Source organism: Podarcis bocagei (assembly GCF_964188305.1).
Source record: "Podarcis bocagei genome assembly, chromosome: 9".
Lineage (NCBI taxonomy): Eukaryota > Metazoa > Chordata > Lepidosauria > Squamata > Lacertidae > Podarcis > Podarcis bocagei.
Genome location: NC_138134.1, coordinates 51,397,404 through 51,420,239, shown reverse-complemented (window position 1 = coordinate 51,420,239; position 22,836 = coordinate 51,397,404). Strand labels below are relative to the sequence as shown.

Sequence of the window (22,836 nt, the reverse complement as noted above, 5' to 3'; positions counted from 1 at the left end):
GGCTCGCCAGAGCAGCTTCATCACGCTGGCCACGTGACCCGGAAGTGTCTCCGGACAGCGCTGGCCCCCAGCCTCTTAAGTGAGATGGGCACACAACCCCAGAGTCGGACACGACTGGCCCGTATGGGCAGGGGTACTTTTACCTTTTAGGGATGGAGTATGGATCAAGGAAGGAGTGAAGAAAGAAAGACTGGTAGCAAGATAATTTTTGCAACCTAAAGTTTTAATATATGACCAAGAGATGTGTTTTTGATGTGTTGGTTCACATAAAAGAGACAGGTTATAGAGTTTCCTTTATTACATATATGCTTTGATATACGACTGGCATATTTTATATTTACTAAGCTACTTAGTGACAGTGACAATGATCCATACCCACAACCCATTTTTATATTCCTGTCATCAATAAACGCAAACACATGACATTCTTTTACTTTGGTGAGTGGAAGTAGTTGCTTCTATAATCTGATAGATGCTCCATAAACAGTTGGAATTTACAGTCCTAGCAGCCATTCAGTGCCTGTGAAATCCGTTTTTTATTATCTTCCAGATGACCTTCTGTTTATTGACAGTTAAGCCATCCCTCCCTTTCTTTTTCTGTGCTTTTAGATCTTTTCATCTTTCTTTTAATGTCTTCAGTGTCCCCATTGTCCTTCCTAATGGCATTAATTCTCTTCCCAAATTGTTGCTATAGTTTTTATCTTTATGTTTTGTATAGATTTACTAGTGTGGAGAACGTGCCAGGCGACATCTTTTTCCACATTGTTAATGTTCTCTTGGTGCCTGAAGTATCAGTTACTTGTAATAGAAACTTGGAGGGTTGTTATTATTTACAGTCCTTGGTTTTGTTTAGTGGAACATTTTCTTTAGAAGAGGAAAGGTTTGCAGAAATAAAAGTTGCTTCTTTGGGCTTACTCCAATATGGCTAAAATGTTCATAACAGGCATGCAGTACCATCCTCTCAAGACATCATACCAGCACCTCAGAATGCATAAGCTTGTTCGTAAGTATCCCCACATGAAAATCTTCCTGCATGCAGAAAACTAAGGCAAAGTTTTCACAAATGAAGTGGTAAACCTCTATCTGGTCTGTACCAGTTCAGAATGCAGATTGCAGATGGTTGTCATGATTGAATATTATAAGACACCACATAGAAAATCAGGTGTCAAGCCAAGGTGTCTAGCATAGCCTTAGCCCTTAAGAAATAAGTCCTCAATTGTGGTAGGCAATGGCACTGTCCAGACACAGGAAAATTAGAAGCCACTTTCCAGTATGGATACCAACCCTAGAGTATAACATTTTGCAACCTAAACTTTCAAAGCCAGCACTTCTTATTAAATGAAGAAACAACTGGTTTCTAATAATGCACCCCCCAAAACACAAATGCTTTCATATTTCACATTTTCAAAAAATCTGACTAGTCTAATAATATGGGCTGAAGGTGCTTAATGGGACTGCATGATAGGAAAACGATCACATATACGTGTGCTCAAAAAGAACAAATCCCAGGTGAAATTTTGGAATTATGCTAATGCTTTCCAATCTTAAAACTTATGCACTTTCCTCACAGAGTTCTTGTAAATAATCACTCCCTTTTGCTTTTAGTTTGGGGGGAAAACCTCAATTGGCAGCCAATGTAATATAGCCCATGTATACAGCAGAGCAATAACATCAACATTCACACATTGCATAGTTGATCTACCCACAAGAGCACAGTTAACAGCAAACTGCCATGGAGTTAGGCATGCTACCAACAAAAAAAGAAACAAGAACCTATGAAATTCTTACAACCCTCTTTGGTCTGGAAACTGACTATGGACTTTATGAAATGGGAAAAGTCCTTCCCTTTAGATTGCAATTTAAAGAAATTATTTGTCTAACAGGTGGTAGCAGACTACTGTTCCAAAGCCATAATGTAGCCCTTTTTTTAAAAAAAAAGTCAAGAAAAATGGGGAAAAGTTATTTTATTGCTAGTCATGGTGAATATCCCACTCCATAAACCACATAGCCCTTCAGAAATCCTGGTGATGTCAAGCTGTAGGCAAGAACCTTGAGGACTGCCAACCAGATCAATTGCTTTTCAGTTTTCCATAGAAGCATAACAGTGAACTGTAAAAAAATAATAATTGTGGAACTACAATAGTTTTGTGAGAAAATAAACCTGAAATTTTAATGAACCCTAGGATTTATTGGAAATTGGTTCAGACAGGAGGTGCCTAGAGATATTTTGTTCCATTCTCATCAGCAAACTTTTAAAATGCATTTCCCTCTGCTGGAAAATCCGATGATTAGTCATCTTCAGTAGAGAGAAACCTCTACCCTATAAAGCTAGATTCCAAAAATATGTCAAATACAAACCCACAGCAGTAGTAATAGCCATGGCTGCAATCTGGTACACAGGTAAGCGTTCTTAAATTCTACTGATTTCAAAGGAAGTATAGAATACATAATTATGCTGGATTGTGGCCAATGTCTTTAAGTCCACAAGAGACTGGAAGATTTTCTCTGAACATGCCAAAGGGTAACAGGAATTATGTATCTTTTATGTATTAATAAGCCTGTGATTACAAATGAAGAAAAGTTTATTTTCAGACTAGCTCCCTTTGAAAGTAAAAAAGAGGAGTTCAGGAGCACTACTTTGCTTCTTTTCTTTAAATGCTGAGAATTTTAATCTGGAAATCATGTATCTAAGCATTAAAATAAAAGGCAGGTTTAAAACTTTTCATTGGAGCAATAAAACGGATGTTCAATTAGTAATAAATCATAATCTTGTTTAAATCTCCAGACTTAAAAGGGGGAAAATGAACACCCCAGTTCTATAGACTTCATGTGCTTTTCCTTAAAGTTTTAAAGGATATCATCAAATGTTAAAGATAACAACCATAACTAAAGAGCAATCAGTCAAAACATCAGATGCTGTCAGATTCTGTAGTTGTCTGAGATGGAAATTATTGCAACGTTCTCAGGAAACCTAGAACTTAGATCACTGGCAGAGCACATGCATTGTATCTAGAAGGCCCCAAGCTCAGATCCCCAAATCTAAGTTTAAAATACCTCGGCTATGAAGGTTTAGTGCTCTGCCTGAGCTAGATAGACCGATAGTCTGAGCTGGGGCCAAACTAGACATGACGTTAGGTGTGTCATTAGAAAGACTATCCGTTTTAAAAAGAATTAAAAGCAGGTGGGAATTTTCATCAGGATCATAACACATAGGGGGGGTGAGGTGTGTTCTGCTATGATGCTGATGAATCCCCCACAACGCTGCTTATTAGCCGAGGAGATGGGTAAGAGAGAGACTGGTCGGATCTATACTGTCAGGTGCTGGTGGTAGTTGCTCGTGAGTAACCAGGCAGGACTCCGACCTGTCTTTTGCAGGTTTTATTGATGCAAACTATATACAGTGCAGAAACACAAAGTTCATGTCCGTCTTAGTCGCTTGCAGATTCTGGGAGTGGCCCCTTCTGGTCCCCCCCCAACATAAGAACTTAGACACCCCAAATCTCCGCCTCCCCTCCTTACGTTTCACCCCTCTGCGTAAGCTGGGAGACGGAAATGGCATGACTGCCTCCTGGCCAGCCGGGCTAGGTGAGGCGCTTGGGCTCTCAGTAGCATCTTTGAGCCCTCCCCTTGCTTGGCTCCCCCCTTCCCACTCTGCTCCACTGGAGGCATGGCTTTTCCCACCGCTCGACGAGGCGCTGCTTCTCTGCTTCTCAGAAGCGCCGGAGGCTCTCTGTATCCCCCTGCGCCCTCCTCTGTCCCGATGGCAGCCCCCTGACATATACCATACGTTTAAAGAACTCTTAAACTACTTCAACAGTCATGGCAGTAAAAAGTATACCAAAGTAATCAAGTAAACTTGGGGGGGGGGATATATTTGTTAAGCATGCTCAGAGTTATTAGGAGATCCCTCACATAGCTACAATTCCCATCTGCCTTAATAAACTATAGTTTCCAGGATACTTCATGGGAAGCCATTACTTTTAAAGGGTTGTGAGTGTGTTTCACACGTTTGGTGTGAATACGACCACCAACTAAAACTGGTGTGGTATGCTAATATAGTGAACATTTCAAAATAATTTACAATTCTTTAGTGTGTCCATGTATGAAAAGTGTGCATATATCTCTTGGGCTTTAAAAGAAAAAAAATGATGCTCAGAATCCCGTCCTTCATAGGTCTCATGGTACAACAAACTATGGCTTACTGGGACTGCACAAATATGGTAGCCCCAGAGAGGAGCTTGCCCTCATTTTGCTCTTCTCCAGTCATTTAAGTACAGTCTATCACAGCAGCTAAAGCAAGGTTTGGCTCAGCAAACCAAGGATCAACTATATCTTGTGATAAAACATGTCAAACTGTCATCTATTCACTCAGAAACTTAAAGAGCAGGCTCCAGGTTGGGTTCTTGCTTGGTGTGAAGTGAAGGTGGTTAATTTGCGTCACTGAAAACTCTTTGCAAGCTCCTATTATTTTGCAATGAAAGATCTATAAACTGGCAAGAAGTTACATAAAATCTCAGTGGATTATAAACAAGAAAGACTTTCAGATTTCAGAAAGAGAGTGTGTAAACAACATGAGGGGACTAAACTTGGAGGGTTCAAACAGACTTTTTGTCTCTGCTTTCTGTATTTGCAAATCACACTTAGTATGGCTGAAAGGATTTCCAATAGTGTTGTTTGTCACAGGCAATGAGGTACGTGACATTTCATCTTCTTATCTGACCATCAGTCATGATGTCTCAAACTTCTTTAAACCATCATGCCACACATGGCTTGAGTTAAATGACTGTGGAAATGCTCTGTTTTCTGTTTTAGAAACAAGGGTATTTGGATTAAATACGAAGGTTTGTTATGCAACAAAAAGTTTGCCACACCACCCTTTACCGTGAAATACGTAATCATACAACACAGATAGAAAAACGACTTTGCAATTCTACAGAATCTGATAAGGATTCTGACATTCACGTTGAAAAGTTTTATGAATATGTATCATGCTGCAATGTTTCCTTTTGAAATTTGCCTTTTTATTGGGGAAAAGATTTCCTACTATGCAATATATTTTTATTTCCATGGTCCACTTTAGGTTGTCAAACAAACAGCTATAACATAAGGTAACAGAACCATACGTACCCTTGTGTGGGTGCGAATGTGCATTTTCAACCCATCATTCTTGCTGAAAGCTTTGTCACAGTAAGGACACTGGTATGGCCGCTCACCTGAAAATAAAGTAAACATCAGATTTTTAAAAGAATTATTACTATTACTTATATCACCCTTTTCTGCCATTGAGTTCAAAAGAGCACAGAGAGGATTTTCAGATATTATTCCTCAAGGCAGGGTTTACCAATGTTCTCCTATCCAGGCAATGACCACATCCAGACATGCTTCGCATCAGAAATGGTGCTGCACTGTGTTCCTTCAAACCATGACCAGGGTTTAAAAAACATGTGGCCAAGGAAAAAGAACGTACTGTCTTAGAGGATCAAAGAAGCACAGCATGTATGTCTGTCAAAGGCATATTTCTGTGGTCAAATGTTAATGTTCACTTCATACAAATGAGGGCCTCGTTCACAGTAGGTTACTGATTGCATGGGAAAGATCCACACAATTGGCACAGTCCACATGGTTATAATAGACACACACACACACACACACCCCTGCAATGCGCAACTGTGCCACACTGAAACTATTCCCATGACACTGTCTCTGTGTGTGAAGGAGGCCAGAAGGCTGGGGCATTGATGCTTTAAAGTGACTGCGCACTTAAGAACAAAAGACCACTAAGTTCTGCATCAAGCAGGGCAACATCAAAGTACAGCTGTTTGATGTTGTCTTAACAAGATATGAATATGACAATCCACCCCCACCCCCATATTGCTGGTGACAACAGTGCTGACTGCGGGGTGGGACATCTATAACGGTCACTTTATGGCCATTTTTATGGGTAGTCATTAATTGTATTCAAAAGTACAGTATGTTTTCCTGACCTCACAGCTGTTCATCATTAGAGCCATCTGGGTGTCACCATCCAATTTAATTACCTCAACCCATTCTATTCATGTATCTTATTTAACTAAAAGCAGATCGGCTGGATTGCTCCTGCTGTGACTCCTGCTGCATAACTTCTAGTTAGATGCCTTCAGTGGTTCATAGCCTACTGTATTCCCCCTCCTCACAAAAATCAGGGCTATCATGCAAAACAAACAACGAAATGCAAAACATACAATATACCATTTCACTTTTATGCATGGCTGATAATATTACAGAACTTTCATCCCGCGTTTTCAAAAGCAAAAGGAAGTTGTATAATGCTGTGATGCGACTGTTCTTTAAAAAGTTCATCAAAAGGAGTTACCCTGATTACACCACAACTGATCCCCTAGATTTTCAGCGCCACACATTTAACTGATTTTGGCAGCCACTGGGTTTCATAAATAAAACTGTCTTGGCTGCCCTGCTGTATAATCCATGTTTGGTATATGACAGAGCAATGTTGAATCCTCTTATTGGAACGTTTGGATGGATGGATGTCAGTCCCTCTGATCATGGTATTCTTGTCTAGAATGACCATGCTTCATTAGTAGATAGGTAGCCGTGTTGGTCTGCCATAGTCAAAATAAAAAAATTCCTTCCAGTAGCACCTTAAAGACCAACTAAGTTAGTTCTTGGTATGAGCTTTCGTGTGCATGCACACTTCTTCAGAACAACTTTAGAACAACCACAGCTTAGCATTATGTCCAGCCTCCCAATGGTGCCTAAGCTTAACTATCTTAAAACTATTGTTTGAAGTTGGCTTGTTTCAACAAACTATAAGGAAGGTTCAGCACAGTTTGTGGGGTTCAGATGGCACCCTAAAATGGAAACAAAGGCTTCTAGAACTTTATGGCTGTGCCAGAGAAAGAGAGGTGAGAAGGAAGCACATGAACTCTTGTAAAACTGGTGGTGAGCGCATTGTGTTAAAACAGATTTTCTTTATAGAACTCAAACAGATTGGGTTTCAGCAGACTTCTTTTTATTTCATCACTCCCATACTAGATCCTTGCTGATAAAAAGAGAAATCCAGAATATTCATCCTGAATTCTGACCGTTTTATTTAAGTATATCCTAAATCAGATAACAGGAGAAAGAGAAGCATCAGCAATCCAGCACTACAATACCAAACCGGGACCACAGTCTATCTGCAAAATCAAGGTAATTCTCCTGGGCAGGAGGTCATGGGAGGTGAAGGAGACGGGCCATCTGGATCACACATTCAACACCCCCTGCCAGGTGATCAATAGAGCAGTCCAGAAAGGAAGCTGTAAGAGAGCTTTTCTAATCAGAGATAGTATGAGGTGACGACAGCAGGCAATAACAAGTATGAATGGACAAAAGGTTAAGGTAATGGAGAACAGCATAAGTTTGTTAGATACTTAGAGAATGCTGTACAAAAGTATTCGTTTACACTTTTAGCTAATTTAGAAAAGTCTACTGCAGCAATAGAGCTCTTGCTGCAATCACTTAAAATTTTAATTTGTCTAATTGCATGGGATAGGTGTTTATTTTATTTTATTCTTGTCAGGAGAGAGAGGAAAAAACACACTACACAAAGCTTTTCATTGAAGACAATAGCCGAGTTCTCACTGGCAAGTAAACCAATAGAAATCTGTACCAGTGAACATACCAGCACTACACATGCACGACTCACTGGCCTGTGCTTTCAAGAAATTTATAATACAGTACAACCCAGCTATCCAAACAGACCAAGAAACATCAAAAATAGGGGTGATGTTTTTCTAAGCACACATAGGATATGAGAGATGCACTTTGTTGACAGATAGCCAAGCGATTAAAATAAGTGAGGTTAGGAAAAGGGCTTTTTGCTTATTTCATTATGTAAAACTTTTGTTTATAAAATGTTCAGTGAGGAAACGAAACCAGAACATTCAAATAATGTTCAAATTTTGCAAACCAAATAGATATAAATAATCCAAATCAGCTCCAGCTCAATATTGAGCTTGAAATATATTCTGACTGGGTTTGGGGAGAGCTTTCATGAATTTGCGAAGTACTGGCAGTTAGATGTCTTAAAATGAAATCCTGAGTTATGGCAACAAACAAACAAAAACGTAATGAATTCAACTGTGATACAATCCCGGTTCCATCTATGTATGGTTATTGTAATAGAAACAGCATTACATACTTAGGATGTCTTCAGGAAATAAATAAACTTGACAAAGCCACTTAAATATATTTCTTTGGAAATAAGTCACACTTGCTTTAGTAATAGCTTCCCCCTTAGGACTCCAATTTATATTTTGAGGTACAATAAAAAAACAATTTAAGTTACATTTGATCCAATTGATTTCAATGGAATTAAGCATGTTTTCTTTGTTGGATTTGAGGGCCCTTGGGTTTTTAATGGGATGGAATCAGTATTTCTGACCACCCCCTCTTAAAAAAAAACCACGAAGGAAGGAAGGAAGATTAAAATCTCTGACCCCTGTGAACCCAGTGCTGTTTCTTTTTCCAGCTCCTCACAATATTCAACCTATTGGGTGCTGTAATTCATTTGATCTAAAGAAGTCACTAGCAATCTAGCCAAGCATCCTTTGAAAGAATGTGACTCTCTCATCCACTAGTAGCAAACCAACAGGAGGCTGACAGCTGCCTGAGACTTTACAGGTACTTTTGAAGATTTAACTGTCGCGGGGAGATAAAATAGACAATGATGTACAACCCCAAAGTGCTAGGAATGCAGAACTCTTTAACTTTGTGGCTTATTAGAATGAAAGTATTTTTATAGACAACAGATTCTTTCTTTTAAAAGGAAAGAAAAATCACCCAAGTGATTTGTTATAAAGAGAAGCTGCATAAGATCAAGGAAATTTACTATGTGGCAGTGTCCAAGATGAAGGATACTTTAGGGAACCCAGAAAAAAAGAAGAAGAAATGAGAATATTTATTATTGCTATCATTATTTATTAGATTTCTTGCCTGCCCGTCACAGTGAAGTTCTAGGGCAGGTTACAATTTTGAAATACCATATTAAAATTGGTTTAGAACAAATTACAGTCAAATTCCACAGTAAAGAAGTGTGCCTTAAGCATACTACAAAAATTGAATGATGACGGGGCCAGACAAACCTCTGTGGAGAGGCAAATCCACAGCCTTGGTGCTGCCAGAGACAACAACTTCTTCTGGACCACCAGTCCCCAAACTTCTGAAGGTGATAGAACTATCAGAAGGGCCAACTCTGCTGGAACTCCAGCTACTAATCTGATTCCTGCATTTCAGAATAGTTTCTGAATCTTGTTCAAGGGCAGTTTCCATGTAGAGTGCATTGCAGTAATCTAGTCTGTGAGTTACTAGAGTTGCTAAGACGTCTCTGCTCAAAAGAGGCCAAAGCTGGCAAACCAGCCAGTGAAGGAAATAGGCAGTTCTAGACACTGAAACCATCTGAGTCCCCAATGGCAACGTTGCATCTCTTTCTTCTCCTGGGGTCAGTGTCAGAAATATTAAACATGTTTTTATTTCAGTAGGATAATTTTACTCCTTTAAAATTTTGGTAAAGTCAGTAAGGATTCAGGATGGGAAGGAAATTTACCACAGTATTGCCTATTTTGGCAGGTGTTAGCTTTCCAAAAGTCTTGGGGACTGGCCTTTCCGTCCCTTATTATACCATTCAGGACAGTCAGGAAACTGCTGCAGACTATAGTCACGTGTATTGTGAGTGATAAGGCAAGAAATAACACACCAATGCTATGCGAACTTCACTGGTTGACTATCTACTGGGCTCCATTGAACACATTAACTCTAACTTATAAAGTCCTGAACAATTTAGGACCCAAAAACTTGACAGAGAACCTCTCCCCTTATCTGCCCTGCAGTCCACAGGGGAAGCCCATCTCATGGTTCCTTCTGCAAACATTTCTTGTAAGATAGGGCCTTCTTGGTGGTGACCCCCTTGTCTGTGGAACTTGATCACTATGGAGATAAGGATGCCACACGCACATACCCATGTCAGCTTATGATACATCTGCTGACACAAGTCTTTGGGCAAGGTTAGTGAATTAGCATGGCTATTTGCAGTGCTGCTACTTAATTGCTTTGTCCACTGCTGCCCCAGTATGCTGATTGTATCAGTGGAATTTAAACATAGTTGTTAATTTGATATTTTCCTATGTTTGATGTTTTCCTTTGTTTTTATTGGGTAAAGCACTCTGGGATTTTTTAGTGAAGACTGGTATTTAAATTGAATTTAGAAATAATAATCATAATCATCAGTGCAAGATACCAGTATATGCTGTAAGGAGGTTAATTAGCCAAGATGCAAAGTACATATCTAAGATAGCTAACTGTTTTGAAGAGTTCAATCTCAAGTTTGTTCATCAGAAAAACAGGGGATTTCAGACTTCTTCGGTCATAACCCCTTGCAGATTATCTTGGGTCATTCACAATTCACTTTGTTTCTCTATGAGAAACAATCTCTACCTAACCAGGATAACAACTCCTTTATTGTTTACACAATTACTTATCAGCAAGGTGAGTCAAGGGTTCCTTTTTGTTGTTGTTGCTTTCTTCACTTTGAACTCAATTAATTTGCCTCTGGGATAGGCCCTGAATTGTGCAAACAACTCTGAGATTAAAGTGTGTTGGGGGGCAACTGCTTATAAGAACCCCCTCTTGTAAACAAGACCCAGGCTAGAAATAATAAAATATTAAATTTCGCTTTCCTTACTAAAGCATGTTAAACATAAGGAATGTTTGGAAATATATGAATTAAGGTCCTCCTAATACACCAATGCTACTTCATTTCTACTGCTGAATCCAGCTCAAGCCTCTTCAAAGCCATCCATGACCCTGTCCTTCCTTATATCTATGCTCTTATATCTCAGTGCATCACTGTTCATGGTTATTACTCCAATAATAATAATAATAATAATAATAATAATAATAATAATAATAATAATATTTATACTCTGCCCGTCTGGCTGGGTTTCCCCAGCCACTCTGGGCGGCTCACAGCATATATTGAAACATAATAAAACATCAAACATTGAAAACTTCCCTAAACAGGGCTGCCTTCAGATGTCTTCCAAAAGTAAGATAGTTGTTTATTTCCTTGACATCTGAAGGGAGGGCACCACTACCAAGAAGACGCTCTGCCTGGCTCTCTGGCTCCACTGCTGAAAGATTCGGGCCATTTGCCACATGCTGAAACATTTAGGCTAGTTCATTGGAGTTATACCCTTGACAGGAATCCCAAGGAACAGTTACAGTGTGGTGTAGTGGTTAAGAGCGGTAGACTGGTAATCTGGTGAACTGGGTTCGCGTCTCTGCTCCTCCACATGCAGCTGCTGGGTGACCTTGGGCTAGTCACACTTCTTTGAAGTCTCTCAGTCCCACTCACCTCTCAGAGTGTTTGTTGTGGGGGAGGAAGGGAAAGGAGAATGTTAGCTGCTTTGAGACTCCTTCGGGTAGTGATAAAGCAGGATATCAAATCCAAACTCTTCTTCTTCTTCTTACAATATCTAGGAAGCCAATCTGCTGTTACAGTAACAAAGAGAGGTGATACAGAATGTAATATTCTGCAACCATTTCGATGGCAATTAGTTTACTGATGTGTTCCTTTAAGCCAGGCCTGCTTTAGTTGGGACCCATGAAGTGGAACACAATATGCCACCTCTGTCCTGCTGTGGGCTCGACAGCCCTCATTTTTGCAATCCCAAGGAAAAAAATACATTTAAATGAGCTGCAGCTGGGTCGACATATGTGGATGGAGGGAGCTGTTTGGCTTAATGGGTCACACGTTGAGTATGTCTGCTTTAAGGTCACAGCCTTCTACTACTCTACAAATTAATACTGGGCCAAACCGCTCTATAATGAGCAAACCTGAAGATAGCTGTGTGGTGGCCTGGGGACAAAATGGATGTTAGCCCCTTTTACAAAACCACAACCTAATCCTACATATGTTTACCGAGAATTAAGTTCAAGTGTGTTCAGTGGAGCTTACTCTCTGGTAAACAAGCGTAGGATTGCAGCCTCAGCTGGATATGGATCTCATCAGGATATGTTTGCAAAAGTCATGGTGCAGTGAGAGACGTATTCCATGTGAATTCCCTAATGTGAAAAATGCTCTGCCCACGGAAAATTACGGTGCCAGAGTAAAGGATCCTAACCAAATCTTCTCCCTAATGTTTCAATTTTATGTGTGCAGATTCTGTGATAAGCATGCAAACATGCAATAGTTTACCTTTATTCTGAATATAAACCAAATACATTTTCTAAAAGCTTCTACTAGATTTTTTGTCCTTGCACAAGGCTTGCCCCTTTAGCAAAGACCAAGAGTGTAGGAACAAGGCCTGTTGATCAGACCAAAGGACCTCGTAGTCTAGCATTCTTTTTGCACAGTGGTCAATCACAGATTCACTTTCAAACCTGAAAGTTTAATAAAAAACTAAACGTATAAACAGATCACATTGTTGCACATCGAGCAAGGAAGAGCCTTCCAGAGAACCGAAACTGTAGACAAATTAGAATTCGAAGTGAAATGGTGGAGGAGGATGAGAGATACAGACATACTTGTGGACTGCCATCCAAACACACATCAAATAATAAAGGTTGAAGGAAATATGAACATGCTTAGTTTTCCTGCCTTGCAGAGAGTGTTCACTAATCTCTGAGAAGAACATGGTTGTCATTAGTAACAAGATTTACTAGACCCATACATGCTGACAAATGAATTCTTGGGGCTATGTTATGGATGTTTCCCAGTCACACTCAGATCTCGTGTTTGTCCCCCAATATGGATGGGCAGAATTTGCTTGCCTATTGTCCTCCAAGATCAAATTTTCTTAAATTCCTTTACGGTGACAGCTTTCAAGGATTATACTGTAAATGTTGCATAGGCAGACACCCAGCTGTTGACAGGATGGTGCAGACTGCAAAGCATTGCTAGCCGGCTTCCTACCACAAAGCATCATCAAGAGGTGGGGGACGTCAGATTGGCTTCACTGCTGTGCCCGCTTTGAGCTTCCCACAACTGAACCCTCCCCCCTCTCCATAACTGGCAGCAATACTTGGCTCTGGGAAATCAGGTGAGAAACACTGCTCTGCCCCACCCCTCACTGCGCACAAGTAGAAAAGGTTACAACAGGAGGACAAGATGAAAGCACAACACCCACATGTTTGGGGCAATGCTCAAGTCTTGGGACTGTCAACAATTCACTGCACTTTATTCTGGAGATATCAAACTTAATCCTACATCAGTCATGACATTTTTTAAGGTCTAAATTAGGTATTAAGAAATACGAAGATGCTACTGCCCTGATGGATCATACCGGAGTCCACCATTTAGTACAGTGTTATTAGCTTCCTATACCGCAAATGTGTTAATGTGCAGCTACATACAGAGTCAGATAATATCCTCTTACAAAACTTTTGTCCCAGGATTATTCGCCTGCATCACAGTGACCAGCAAACAAGGATTCTGTGACCATCTGCTGAGTCCTTACCCTCCAGTGAGGAACTACAATTTCAGCCCTTTCCAAGAAGTAGATTCTGTTTCAGCTACACAATCTAAATTTTCATTGGAATAATCAGTATTCAGCCCTGGTTACAGTCAGAATTACAAACAGGACCAAACAAGTAAACAGCTTTAATCTTAACAGGTGGCCGTGAGAGATGGAAGTGATTAAGACTTATCAAACATATTAGGAAGCCAAGTGATTAAGTGCACATGTTCTGTCATCTTCCTGCAAGCCAAATTTGTTTATGCAAAACCGAACAGAATGTCATAAGAAGACTATTTGTTAACAAGCGCTTTGCATGTCAAACACCAATCCTCACCCTTTTAAGTTGGAAACCAAACATCACAAAAACACTCAGCAGCTTGCCAATTACTCGAATACGTAGTCTGTGGTAAACAGAATGCTCTAGGGCATCCACTTTGTTTTCGAAATTTGTGTCTTCGATGTACTGTCAGATCTATAGATAAGTAGAACTACTTCATAATAGGTGACAGAGACACGTACAGCCAGTTGTAAGAACATGATGGCACTGAGGGATTGCCAGCAAAATCTACAGGTAGGGAACTGGAGCTGGGACCAGTGTGTGGCAGCAGTGAAAAAGGCGAATTTCATGTTAGGGATCATTAGGAAGGGAGCTGAAAGGCCAACTGCAAATATCAAAATGCCACCATACAAATCTATAGTGCAATCGCATTTGGAATACTATATACAGTTCTGGTCACCTCACCTCAAGAAAGGATATTGTGGAGTTGGAGGAAGATCAGAAAAGGACAACCAAAATGTTCAAGGGTATGCAGCAACTCCCTTATGAGAAAAAGTTTCAACAATTGGGGCTTTTTAGTTTAGAGAAAAGACGAATAAGAGGAGACCTACTACAGCTGAGTGACATACAGCCACTGCAGGCTGCAACACAAGCAGAAGAACAGGCATTAGCAGCAACGTGCATAATGTAGGTCTAAAACAGAAGGGCCCATGTAGCTGTTCCTTGCAAAGAACTTTTATGCAGGAAAAAAAGCTTTTGCCTGACATTCAAGAGAAACAGTGGCCAAAAGTCAACTAGCTAAATCAGAAATGAGCACCCAACCACGAGTGAGAAAGATATGTTGAACAAGGGAATAAACTACATAGATGTTTCTTAAAGCATGGTTGGTGTTTGCATGGTTTAAAATGTGAACGTTTAAACTGATTGGTTCCTTTGGCAAAGAGTAACTAAAGGGTTAAAGTAAAATTCCAGGAGCACATGCACTGCAAACTGTATTGTGAAAATATTAAAGTATGGTGAGTAGAGGTTAGGGTTCTCTATAACGATTATCCTATTAGATTTCATTTTTTAAGCAACTAATTCCAAATTTCGGCACCAGTGATTTTTACAGGGGAGTTAGGGCAACTGTCCTTCAATACAAACAGGCAAGTCTACATTATGAAATGGTGCAATTCTAGTGCCTAAGAAATGTTATTTGTTTCTCACAAAGTAATGTTGTACCTGTATGACTTCGAATATGTACTCTCAGTGTTCCATTGCTTGCAAACTTCTGTCCACAGTATGGACAGATTTTCTCTTTTTCGCCCGTGTGAGTCTACCGGGAAGAAGGGGGAAGGAGGGAAAAGAACAAGAGTTAACTTAGCTGCGAAAGAAAACATAAATTAATAATGTTTATTATTCTTATTGCTCCAAGAGTCTAATTTCTTCAGCTTATATCACACTATAATATCAAACTCAGGTTTTAAGAGTTTAATAATGGTTACACTTTAAGATTACAATTACTCTTTAGGACAACACCACAAAATGCCTGAATGAATACTGCTACTCATTGCAAACCAAACCAGGTTATCTAACTTAACTACAGGCCAAATTTGTTTTTTATTTCTCAAATGGTTTGGCTCATAAAAATTCAATTAATCTTTATTGGTTCTTGAAACTGCTTGCGGCTGAAGAAAAAGGTCCTTGTTACTTCCATATTTGCACTACAGTTTTTATAGCAAACACTGGCTTGATTTCTTAATGATAACCTTAAGTTCACTTAAAACGTCTGTTTGTGTCCAGTTCTACTAATGCTATTGTTCAATAAAATTGTTAAAGAGACTTTGGCCCACAAAACACTTTTACTATAACTGGAAAAGAAGATTTTGAGCGTTATAAAAACTATTGTGAGAAAGATGACTACTTGAAAGATTCATTGTGACTAGAAAGTAATGAGAAAGTACATTTTTTACACAACTTTGACTGTAGTTTATGTTCATTGCAAAGGGACTTAATCCAGCAATCTTGTTTAAAAGAACATTTTGGAATTTTAGTGAATATGAGATGGAATGCTGGACCTAGCCACAGTAAAATACAATGGGAATAATTCTGGCAAGGACATTTAAGTTGATTGATTTAAATAGGAAACTTAAGGTTTTTTGATGTCACTAAAATATAGCTTGTCCAGGTGACACCATAGAATAATAGAATTGTATAGTTGGAAGGGACTGTGAGGGGCATCTAATCAAACCCTCTGCAATTCAGGAATCTTTTTGCCCAATGTGAGGCTTGAACCCACGACCTTGAGATTAAAAGTCTCATGTTCTACCAACTCAGTTATGTATTTAAGACTCCAAAAGCCACTGCCAGTGAAATAAAGTGGTGAGAAGTAAAAGAGGCCACCACTGCTGGGTGACAACTGTGAGGGGAGAGCAACACCACACTCTTGGGATTCCCTTTAGAACTCTAAACAGCTTAGGTCCAGTATACCGTATGAATCGCCTCCTCCTTTACTACCCTGCCCACTCCTGTAGATCAGAAGGACATCGCCACCTAGGGTGGAAACTCAGCTGTCTGGAACAGGAGCAAAGGCCTTCTCAGTGACTGCACTCAGATTATGGCACACTCCTGCCCCACAAACTAGATTTGGCACCTTTTTATTTGGATAGAGTCTGAAGGGCTGATTAGAAAAGCTCTAATAAATAGAAATCAAAGCCAAGGATATCACAGGGCAGACACTGGGTGCTTCTGGCCACTCAAATGGGTGCTGTCTTGCAAAGTTCAGGCAAACTGCGTTTGTTCAGACGCAGGATTTTCCAGTTCAGTCACTTCCAGTTCTTTCCACAGTAAGGACCAATGAAGAAGAATGAGAGGGCAAAAACTCAACATATATTCCTGATCTCTCCATGGATACAACTGTAAGAAAAAATATCCTCTGAACGAAGGTTTAGGCTTCTGCCTACTAGTTCAGGATTTTATTTTATTTTAAAAATCAATATAGTTAACTTTTTTCCATTACAAAACTGTTGTTGTTTTTTTAATAATTTTTATTGGGTTTTCACATTTTTTATAGACAAAAACAAAACACATAACACCAAAACAAACATAAAAGACAGCAAACATGAATAGTTCCAGAAAATCTTATTTTCTAACCCTAGTCCTTGACTTCCCCCCACCCCCTCCCTTGCATCCCTATTCCCAAGTTTATGTCAGCAAATTGGCATTTCTTCCGTCTTAATATTAGTCCTTTTATAAAAACAAAAATAAATTTTCCCTAAGTTGGACCCCAATTCTCTTCCCTCGATTTCTCATTTTTTCTTGAATAATTTCCTTATTACTAAACCCCCTGGTCTTGAGTGTTGTTTAAATTTACTTCCCTCCCTCCCATCCCCGCTTTGCGTCCTTTCCCAAGACATGTCCAAAGTAACAGTTTTTAGCCTGGATTCCGCACATCCGAGGCTCTCAAATCTATTTCAGTCCCTCTCCGCCGGTTTTGTTGGTAGTCCTCTTTGTCTGTCATTGAGTCTCGAAAGATTTCCTTAGCAATCAATCCAATCAGTCCATAGTCTCTTCCCATATTTAGAAGCAACTGCTGAAGAATTTCCACAAGGCCTGAGTCTTGGTGATAGTCAGAGTCAAAGTCTATGTGGAGGCCCCAATTGTACTTCTTTATTTCGAGTTCCTGAGTTCCATAAACTCCCAGGGCCTCCACTTTCGTCTTCTGTATCTTTCGTAGGCTTAAAATGAATTTCATCCAATAGTCTCCTTGCTTGTGTTCTCCAGATGTCGGCTTCTGGTTTGTATTTTCCCACATAACTTGTTCTCTTTCTTGTTTTGTCTTCTCCTCTTCTTTGTTTATTATTTCAAATTCAGCTGTGGGTTCTTTCTCATTCAGGTCCTCATTACATTCAGCAGAACTACTTGTTTCCAAATCCAAGGCCGTCAATTGTTTACTCATAGCTATAGTCTGCTCCTGTAAGGTACCCACCAGTGAAAACATCCTTTCGATTTCTCTCAGTATCTTTCCACCCACAGCCATTGTAATTCCACAGAATTCCCCCTAGAGGGAATCTGGTTACTGGATGGTCTTTTCTCCAACAATCCTCTGTCCTGTTATTGTTTCTTTGTTTCCCAGAATTTTAGTTCAATTGTAACACCTTTTTATCCGGAGAGGTTTTAAGTAGCAATTTTTTACTATTAACAGTCCATTTGACAGCTTTGACAGCTGTCAAATTCTGCTCCTCTATACAGGCTCCAAAGCAGGTCGCTCCCGGGCTCGGGAGGGAGGGTTGTTTGCCACAAAACAGAAACTCTTCCAACACTCCACTCTCCTGCTTAAATTTGCTTTTCCAAATCCTGGAAGTTACTGTCTTTATTAAAACTCACCCTTTACAGGGTAGGCACTCCAGCTTAGCTCTTATATCTTTGCTCTGGATCGTCTGCAAGGGGGGGGATGGGGACTTCCTTTTGGCACACCCCCCGGTCGTCTCAAATTCAAAGGGTAAAAGTTTTTAAAGATCGGTTCCAAATTACTCACGGGTTCCTTTTTCATTCCAAATTTCAAGGAAGGAAGTCAGCGCTCTCCAGTTATGGCTCGCGGCTTCGCTCAGCGGCGGTAGCGGTCGACTCTCAGTGCCGCGCCGTCCCCCGTATCCCCTCCGTAGCCTTTAAAAAGGCTCATTGCGAATCAGGGGGGGCGCTTAAGGCACCCGCCGAGTCTTCAGTCCGCAGGCTTCCGCGCCTGCGGTTTTTAAGGGTCCCCGTGTCGCCGGCACGGCAAAGACCCATCCACCGCTGAGCCGATTCCCTCTGGAGCTCGGAGGGAATCCGCCATTTCCAGATCGCGCCAACCCGGAAGTCTCCTCCATTACAAAACTGTTAAGGGTTTAATCAAAACCATAAGACTACCTGCCAGTTAGGTAAGGTGACAGAGGATATGACCTTCTAGAGACTTCTTTTAATCCTAATAAATCCTGCCACTAACTCCTGCATCCCTAGTGGATAAACAATGTCAATATTTACTCTGTTCATCGAAAGTCAGGATTTACAGAGTGAGGTGGAGAGAGTGTTGACTTAGCTCATCTTATCAAATGCAACAGCACAAAACAATAATGAAATCAAAGTGAAGACAAATACAAACCCGTCAATACTTCAAATTCAAGACCACAGCCTTGGCCCTGAGAGGGCATACAACGTGCAATGGCTTAACAAAGAAGGGAAGAGTTTAGCATTTTCCCCAAGAAGCTATGTACTTTGAGTCATTGGGCTTTTTCAATAGCTGTCAGAAGGTATACAAAGGCAATGGACGAAGAAATGTTGAAAGAATGATTTATTCCAGCCTTTCATACCCTTCTGGGTATTTGTCCACATCCACATTTGCAATGTTTCCCAAAACAATCAATTAAAATAATACAAGTTCTTGCATAGATTTCTCTCTGAAGCTAATGAACAGTCCTATTGTTATCAGAATAAGGAATGAGAGTGAGATATGAGGAAAAAATTGTAGTAAGTCACAGTCAAAGGAATAAAGATTGTTGGGGAGTCTTAAAACAGCTCCACTGATTCATAAATAAGATTGGACCACAGCAATAAGCTTGAAGGTCTTCATTGCTTGCTTTTGAAAACTGTGTTTACAGCTACCTTAATTCTAATATTTGCATATGCTATCACTTTTCATAAGTATTTATTACTCTGTTGGTATGGACAATTCGCAGCTGAAAGTATTTACCTTAAAATAAATTCCATTATCTGTATATTCAAAGGTAAGCATAGTACACACTGAACGAATTTAACCTATTACAATGACCTCAGTTTTTACAAGCTACGGGTTATACTTACTTTTTTATGACTCTTAAGCACAGACGGTGTCACAAAGGCTTTGTCACACAAATCACATTTGTATTTCTTATGGCCATCATGAACTACTTGTATGTGAACATTCAATGTGTCCTTCCTTTTGAATGTTGCATCACAGTGATCACACTTAAAGGTTCTTTCACCTTGCAGAGGGGAAAAAGGAATAAAGCTATGTTAGTAGTAGATTTAGCTTAACTTCCACTATCATACTAAGGGGTGTTTATAAAACTACTGTTTCTAAAAGTGTCGTAACTTCATGTGGCATACAGTCATAGCTTGGTTCTTGAACGCCTCGTGACTCGAACGTTTTGGCTCCTGAGCATCACAAACCCGGAAGTGAGTGTTTCGGTTTATGAACTTTTTTTGGAAGCCGAACGTCTGACGTGGCTTCTGTAGCTTCTGATTGAGTGCAGGAAGCACTCAATTGGTTTTCAAATATTTGGTTTTCAAATGTTTTCGGAAGTCAAACGGACTTCCTGAACCGATTCCATTCGAGAATCAAGTTACGATTGTATAATCCTCCTGCTACAATTCCTTGAAAGATGTCCAAGAAAGCACATTTTTCAGGCATTCACTTTAGAAATCTACACGCAATGTGCATTCCAGGTATTTTCCTACTCTACAAATTACTCAAGTGAAGACGAATTTGCATATTTCTCAGCAATGAAAAAGTTAAGGCAGCTTACAGCTAAAATAGAAACAGCTAAAAACGTAGATAGGAAGTGTTGGTCATCGCTATTTATATACAGTGGTACCTTGGGTTAAGTACTTAATTCGTTCCGGAGGTCCGTTCTTAACCTGAAACTGTTCTTAACCTGAAGCACCACTTTAGCTAATGGGGCCTCCTGCTGCTGCTGCGCCGCTGAAGCACGATTTCTGTTCTTATCCTGAAGAAAAGTTTTTAACCCGAGGTACTATTTCTGGGTTAGCGGAGTCTGTAACCTGAAGCATATGTAACCTGAGGTACCACTGTATTTGGGCCTGCTTGACCATTCTGAAACCACTGAAAAATGTAAACTCACAAAAACTAATGCAAGCTGCAGACAGCCACATACTATTGTGAATACAACAAAACATAAAATGCAAGCAGATATACTAATTTTATTGTATTGCATGGTATTTTTAAAAATATATTGTTATTAGTTTACAAAAATACATGCATTTCTCTTTTTTCAAGTTGTGTTTTCTGCAGATCAGTTTATTGTATTGTGTTGGTTTTGTTTTATTGACAGTTGGGCCTTAGACATTTAAATTTTTTTATAGAGATATGAAGGCTATAAAATTTTGAAGTGAATGAAAAATTAACTGTTTCAGCACAATATTGGACCAGGGTAGTGTTTGGCATTTTACAGGATTTTGCTTACTCTGTACAAGGTCAGCCTAGTAAACAAGAGAATCATTCAATACTTTCAGAAACTTGTTACAAGCACAATTATGCTGTACAAACATGGCACATTTTCTTCATTTCTGTACACGTCACCTTTGAGTCTCAAAGGATTATCTAAGAATCTCAGGTCTTCTATGAGTCATACAAAAGATACACAAAGAAAATCTCAACTCGCATGCTTGGGCACCAGAGGAACAACGATCAAGACGATCAGGCATCAAGGAGATTTAAAAAATGCCTAATGGATTTCAAGGTAGAGAAACAGATTTTGAAGTCTATAGGGAATTCTTTGACTTTCGCAGCCACAACTTTTAGTTTTGTTTGAATTGCTTCTTAGTAGTAGCAATGGGGAATGGTACTGAAATGTTTTTGTTTGTTGAACAGACCCCCAAATTCACATGGGATACTGCAGTTCTCTAGCTGTTTTTATATATGCTGTAAGCCTCCCAGAGTGGCTGGGGAAACCCAGCCAGATGGGCAGGGTATGAATAATAATAATAATAATAATAATAATAATTATTATTATTATTATTATTATTATTATTATTATTATTATTGGCTAAAACTTGCCTTGTAACACAGGCATGTGGAGAGCAACATCACAAACAAAATGTATCGGGTTACAATAATAATACTTAGCATTTATATAATGCTTTTAAAGTGTTCACAATGCTTTATGTATCAGGTTGTAATCCTTCCCGCAGTTCTTTAAGGCAGATCATCTGAGGCTACCATTCTTGAGGAGCTAACTTGCGACTAAGGCAACCAAGTTCAGGACACAGATGATATTTGAATCATGAGGTAAATTTCTGCATAAGGACTTTAATTTTTCCGCAATGACTTCACCTTCTATATCACCCTCAAATATCCACAAATACAATTATATTCCCCTTCATGTGTGCTAACATAGGAACACAGGAAACTGCCTTAACCCATGCCATACCATTGGTCCATTTAGCTCAGTATTTTCCACTCAGACTGGCAGCAGCTCCCCAGGGTTTCAGGCAGGAGCTTTTCCTGCCTACCTGGAGACTCCAGGGATCGAATCATCTGACCTATGCCCCTTCCCTATGCTAATCACAGGCAGCAGAAAGGACTGAATTGGAATATACATCACACTCTCTGCAGAGAGCCACATTCCTAGGGTGAATGTCCTAGGCTGCATGTGTATCATTTACCACCATTCACCACACGAATTATGGTCATTAGGAGTTTACCGACCATTGCCTGCCAATGACATATCTTGAAAAAAGGGAAGCTCATTACAAAATGGGCAGGATTTACTGGTGAATGGTACTAAGCAGTAAGGTCAGGATACTCACCACTGGAGTTTTATACAAGAGAGACAATGTGTGCTGTACAAATTTGGCTATTCCTGTGTAAGGAGTAGATGGAAGAGCTGACAAAACAGGCACGTCAATTTCAAGCATTGAACCAGGATTAGATCTTCTGAAGAACTCATTCGTATTGCCCACATTGACAGAAGGACTCACCACCCAGGGATGTTTGTTAAATAATAAACACATTTGTCTTTCTGTAGCTCTCAGCCTAATGGTATATTAAAGATCATTTTTCTATTGAATCAAATAGACAAAGACTCCGTTCCCAGCCAAAGATACAATGCATCACTAGTTTATTGATAAACTACATGCCACTTTACTAGTCATGGTTAGAGTTTTAAATTCTAAATCTCCCTCTCCATCCCTCCCCCCCTCTGTGTGCATTTAGTGAAAAGACTCTGATACTAACCTACACCAGACAGTCTTCTAAACTAACAGTGCACTTACTTTCACAGATTACAAGACAGCAGTGATATGTGGGAACTTCTTGATCTTCTATATTAG

At 39.8% G+C, this 22,836-nt stretch overlaps 1 protein-coding gene across 3 annotated transcripts in view; it reads right to left on the bottom strand.

Annotated features, from left to right (window-relative positions):
- PRDM5 (PR/SET domain 5) overlaps nucleotides 1–22,836 on the bottom strand; it is an 88,907-nt gene that overhangs the window by 13,675 nt on the left and 52,396 nt on the right. For all 3 annotated transcript variants that reach the window (XM_081208104.1, XM_081208105.1, XM_081208106.1), the window contains 3 exons: nucleotides 19,588–19,748; nucleotides 14,992–15,085; nucleotides 5,128–5,213 (listed from right to left, as the gene is read on the bottom strand). In XM_081208104.1, coding sequence (XP_081064230.1) covers nucleotides 5,128–5,213; nucleotides 14,992–15,085; nucleotides 19,588–19,748 — 341 coding nt within the window. The remainder of the gene's footprint in view (nucleotides 1–5,127; nucleotides 5,214–14,991; nucleotides 15,086–19,587; nucleotides 19,749–22,836) is intronic.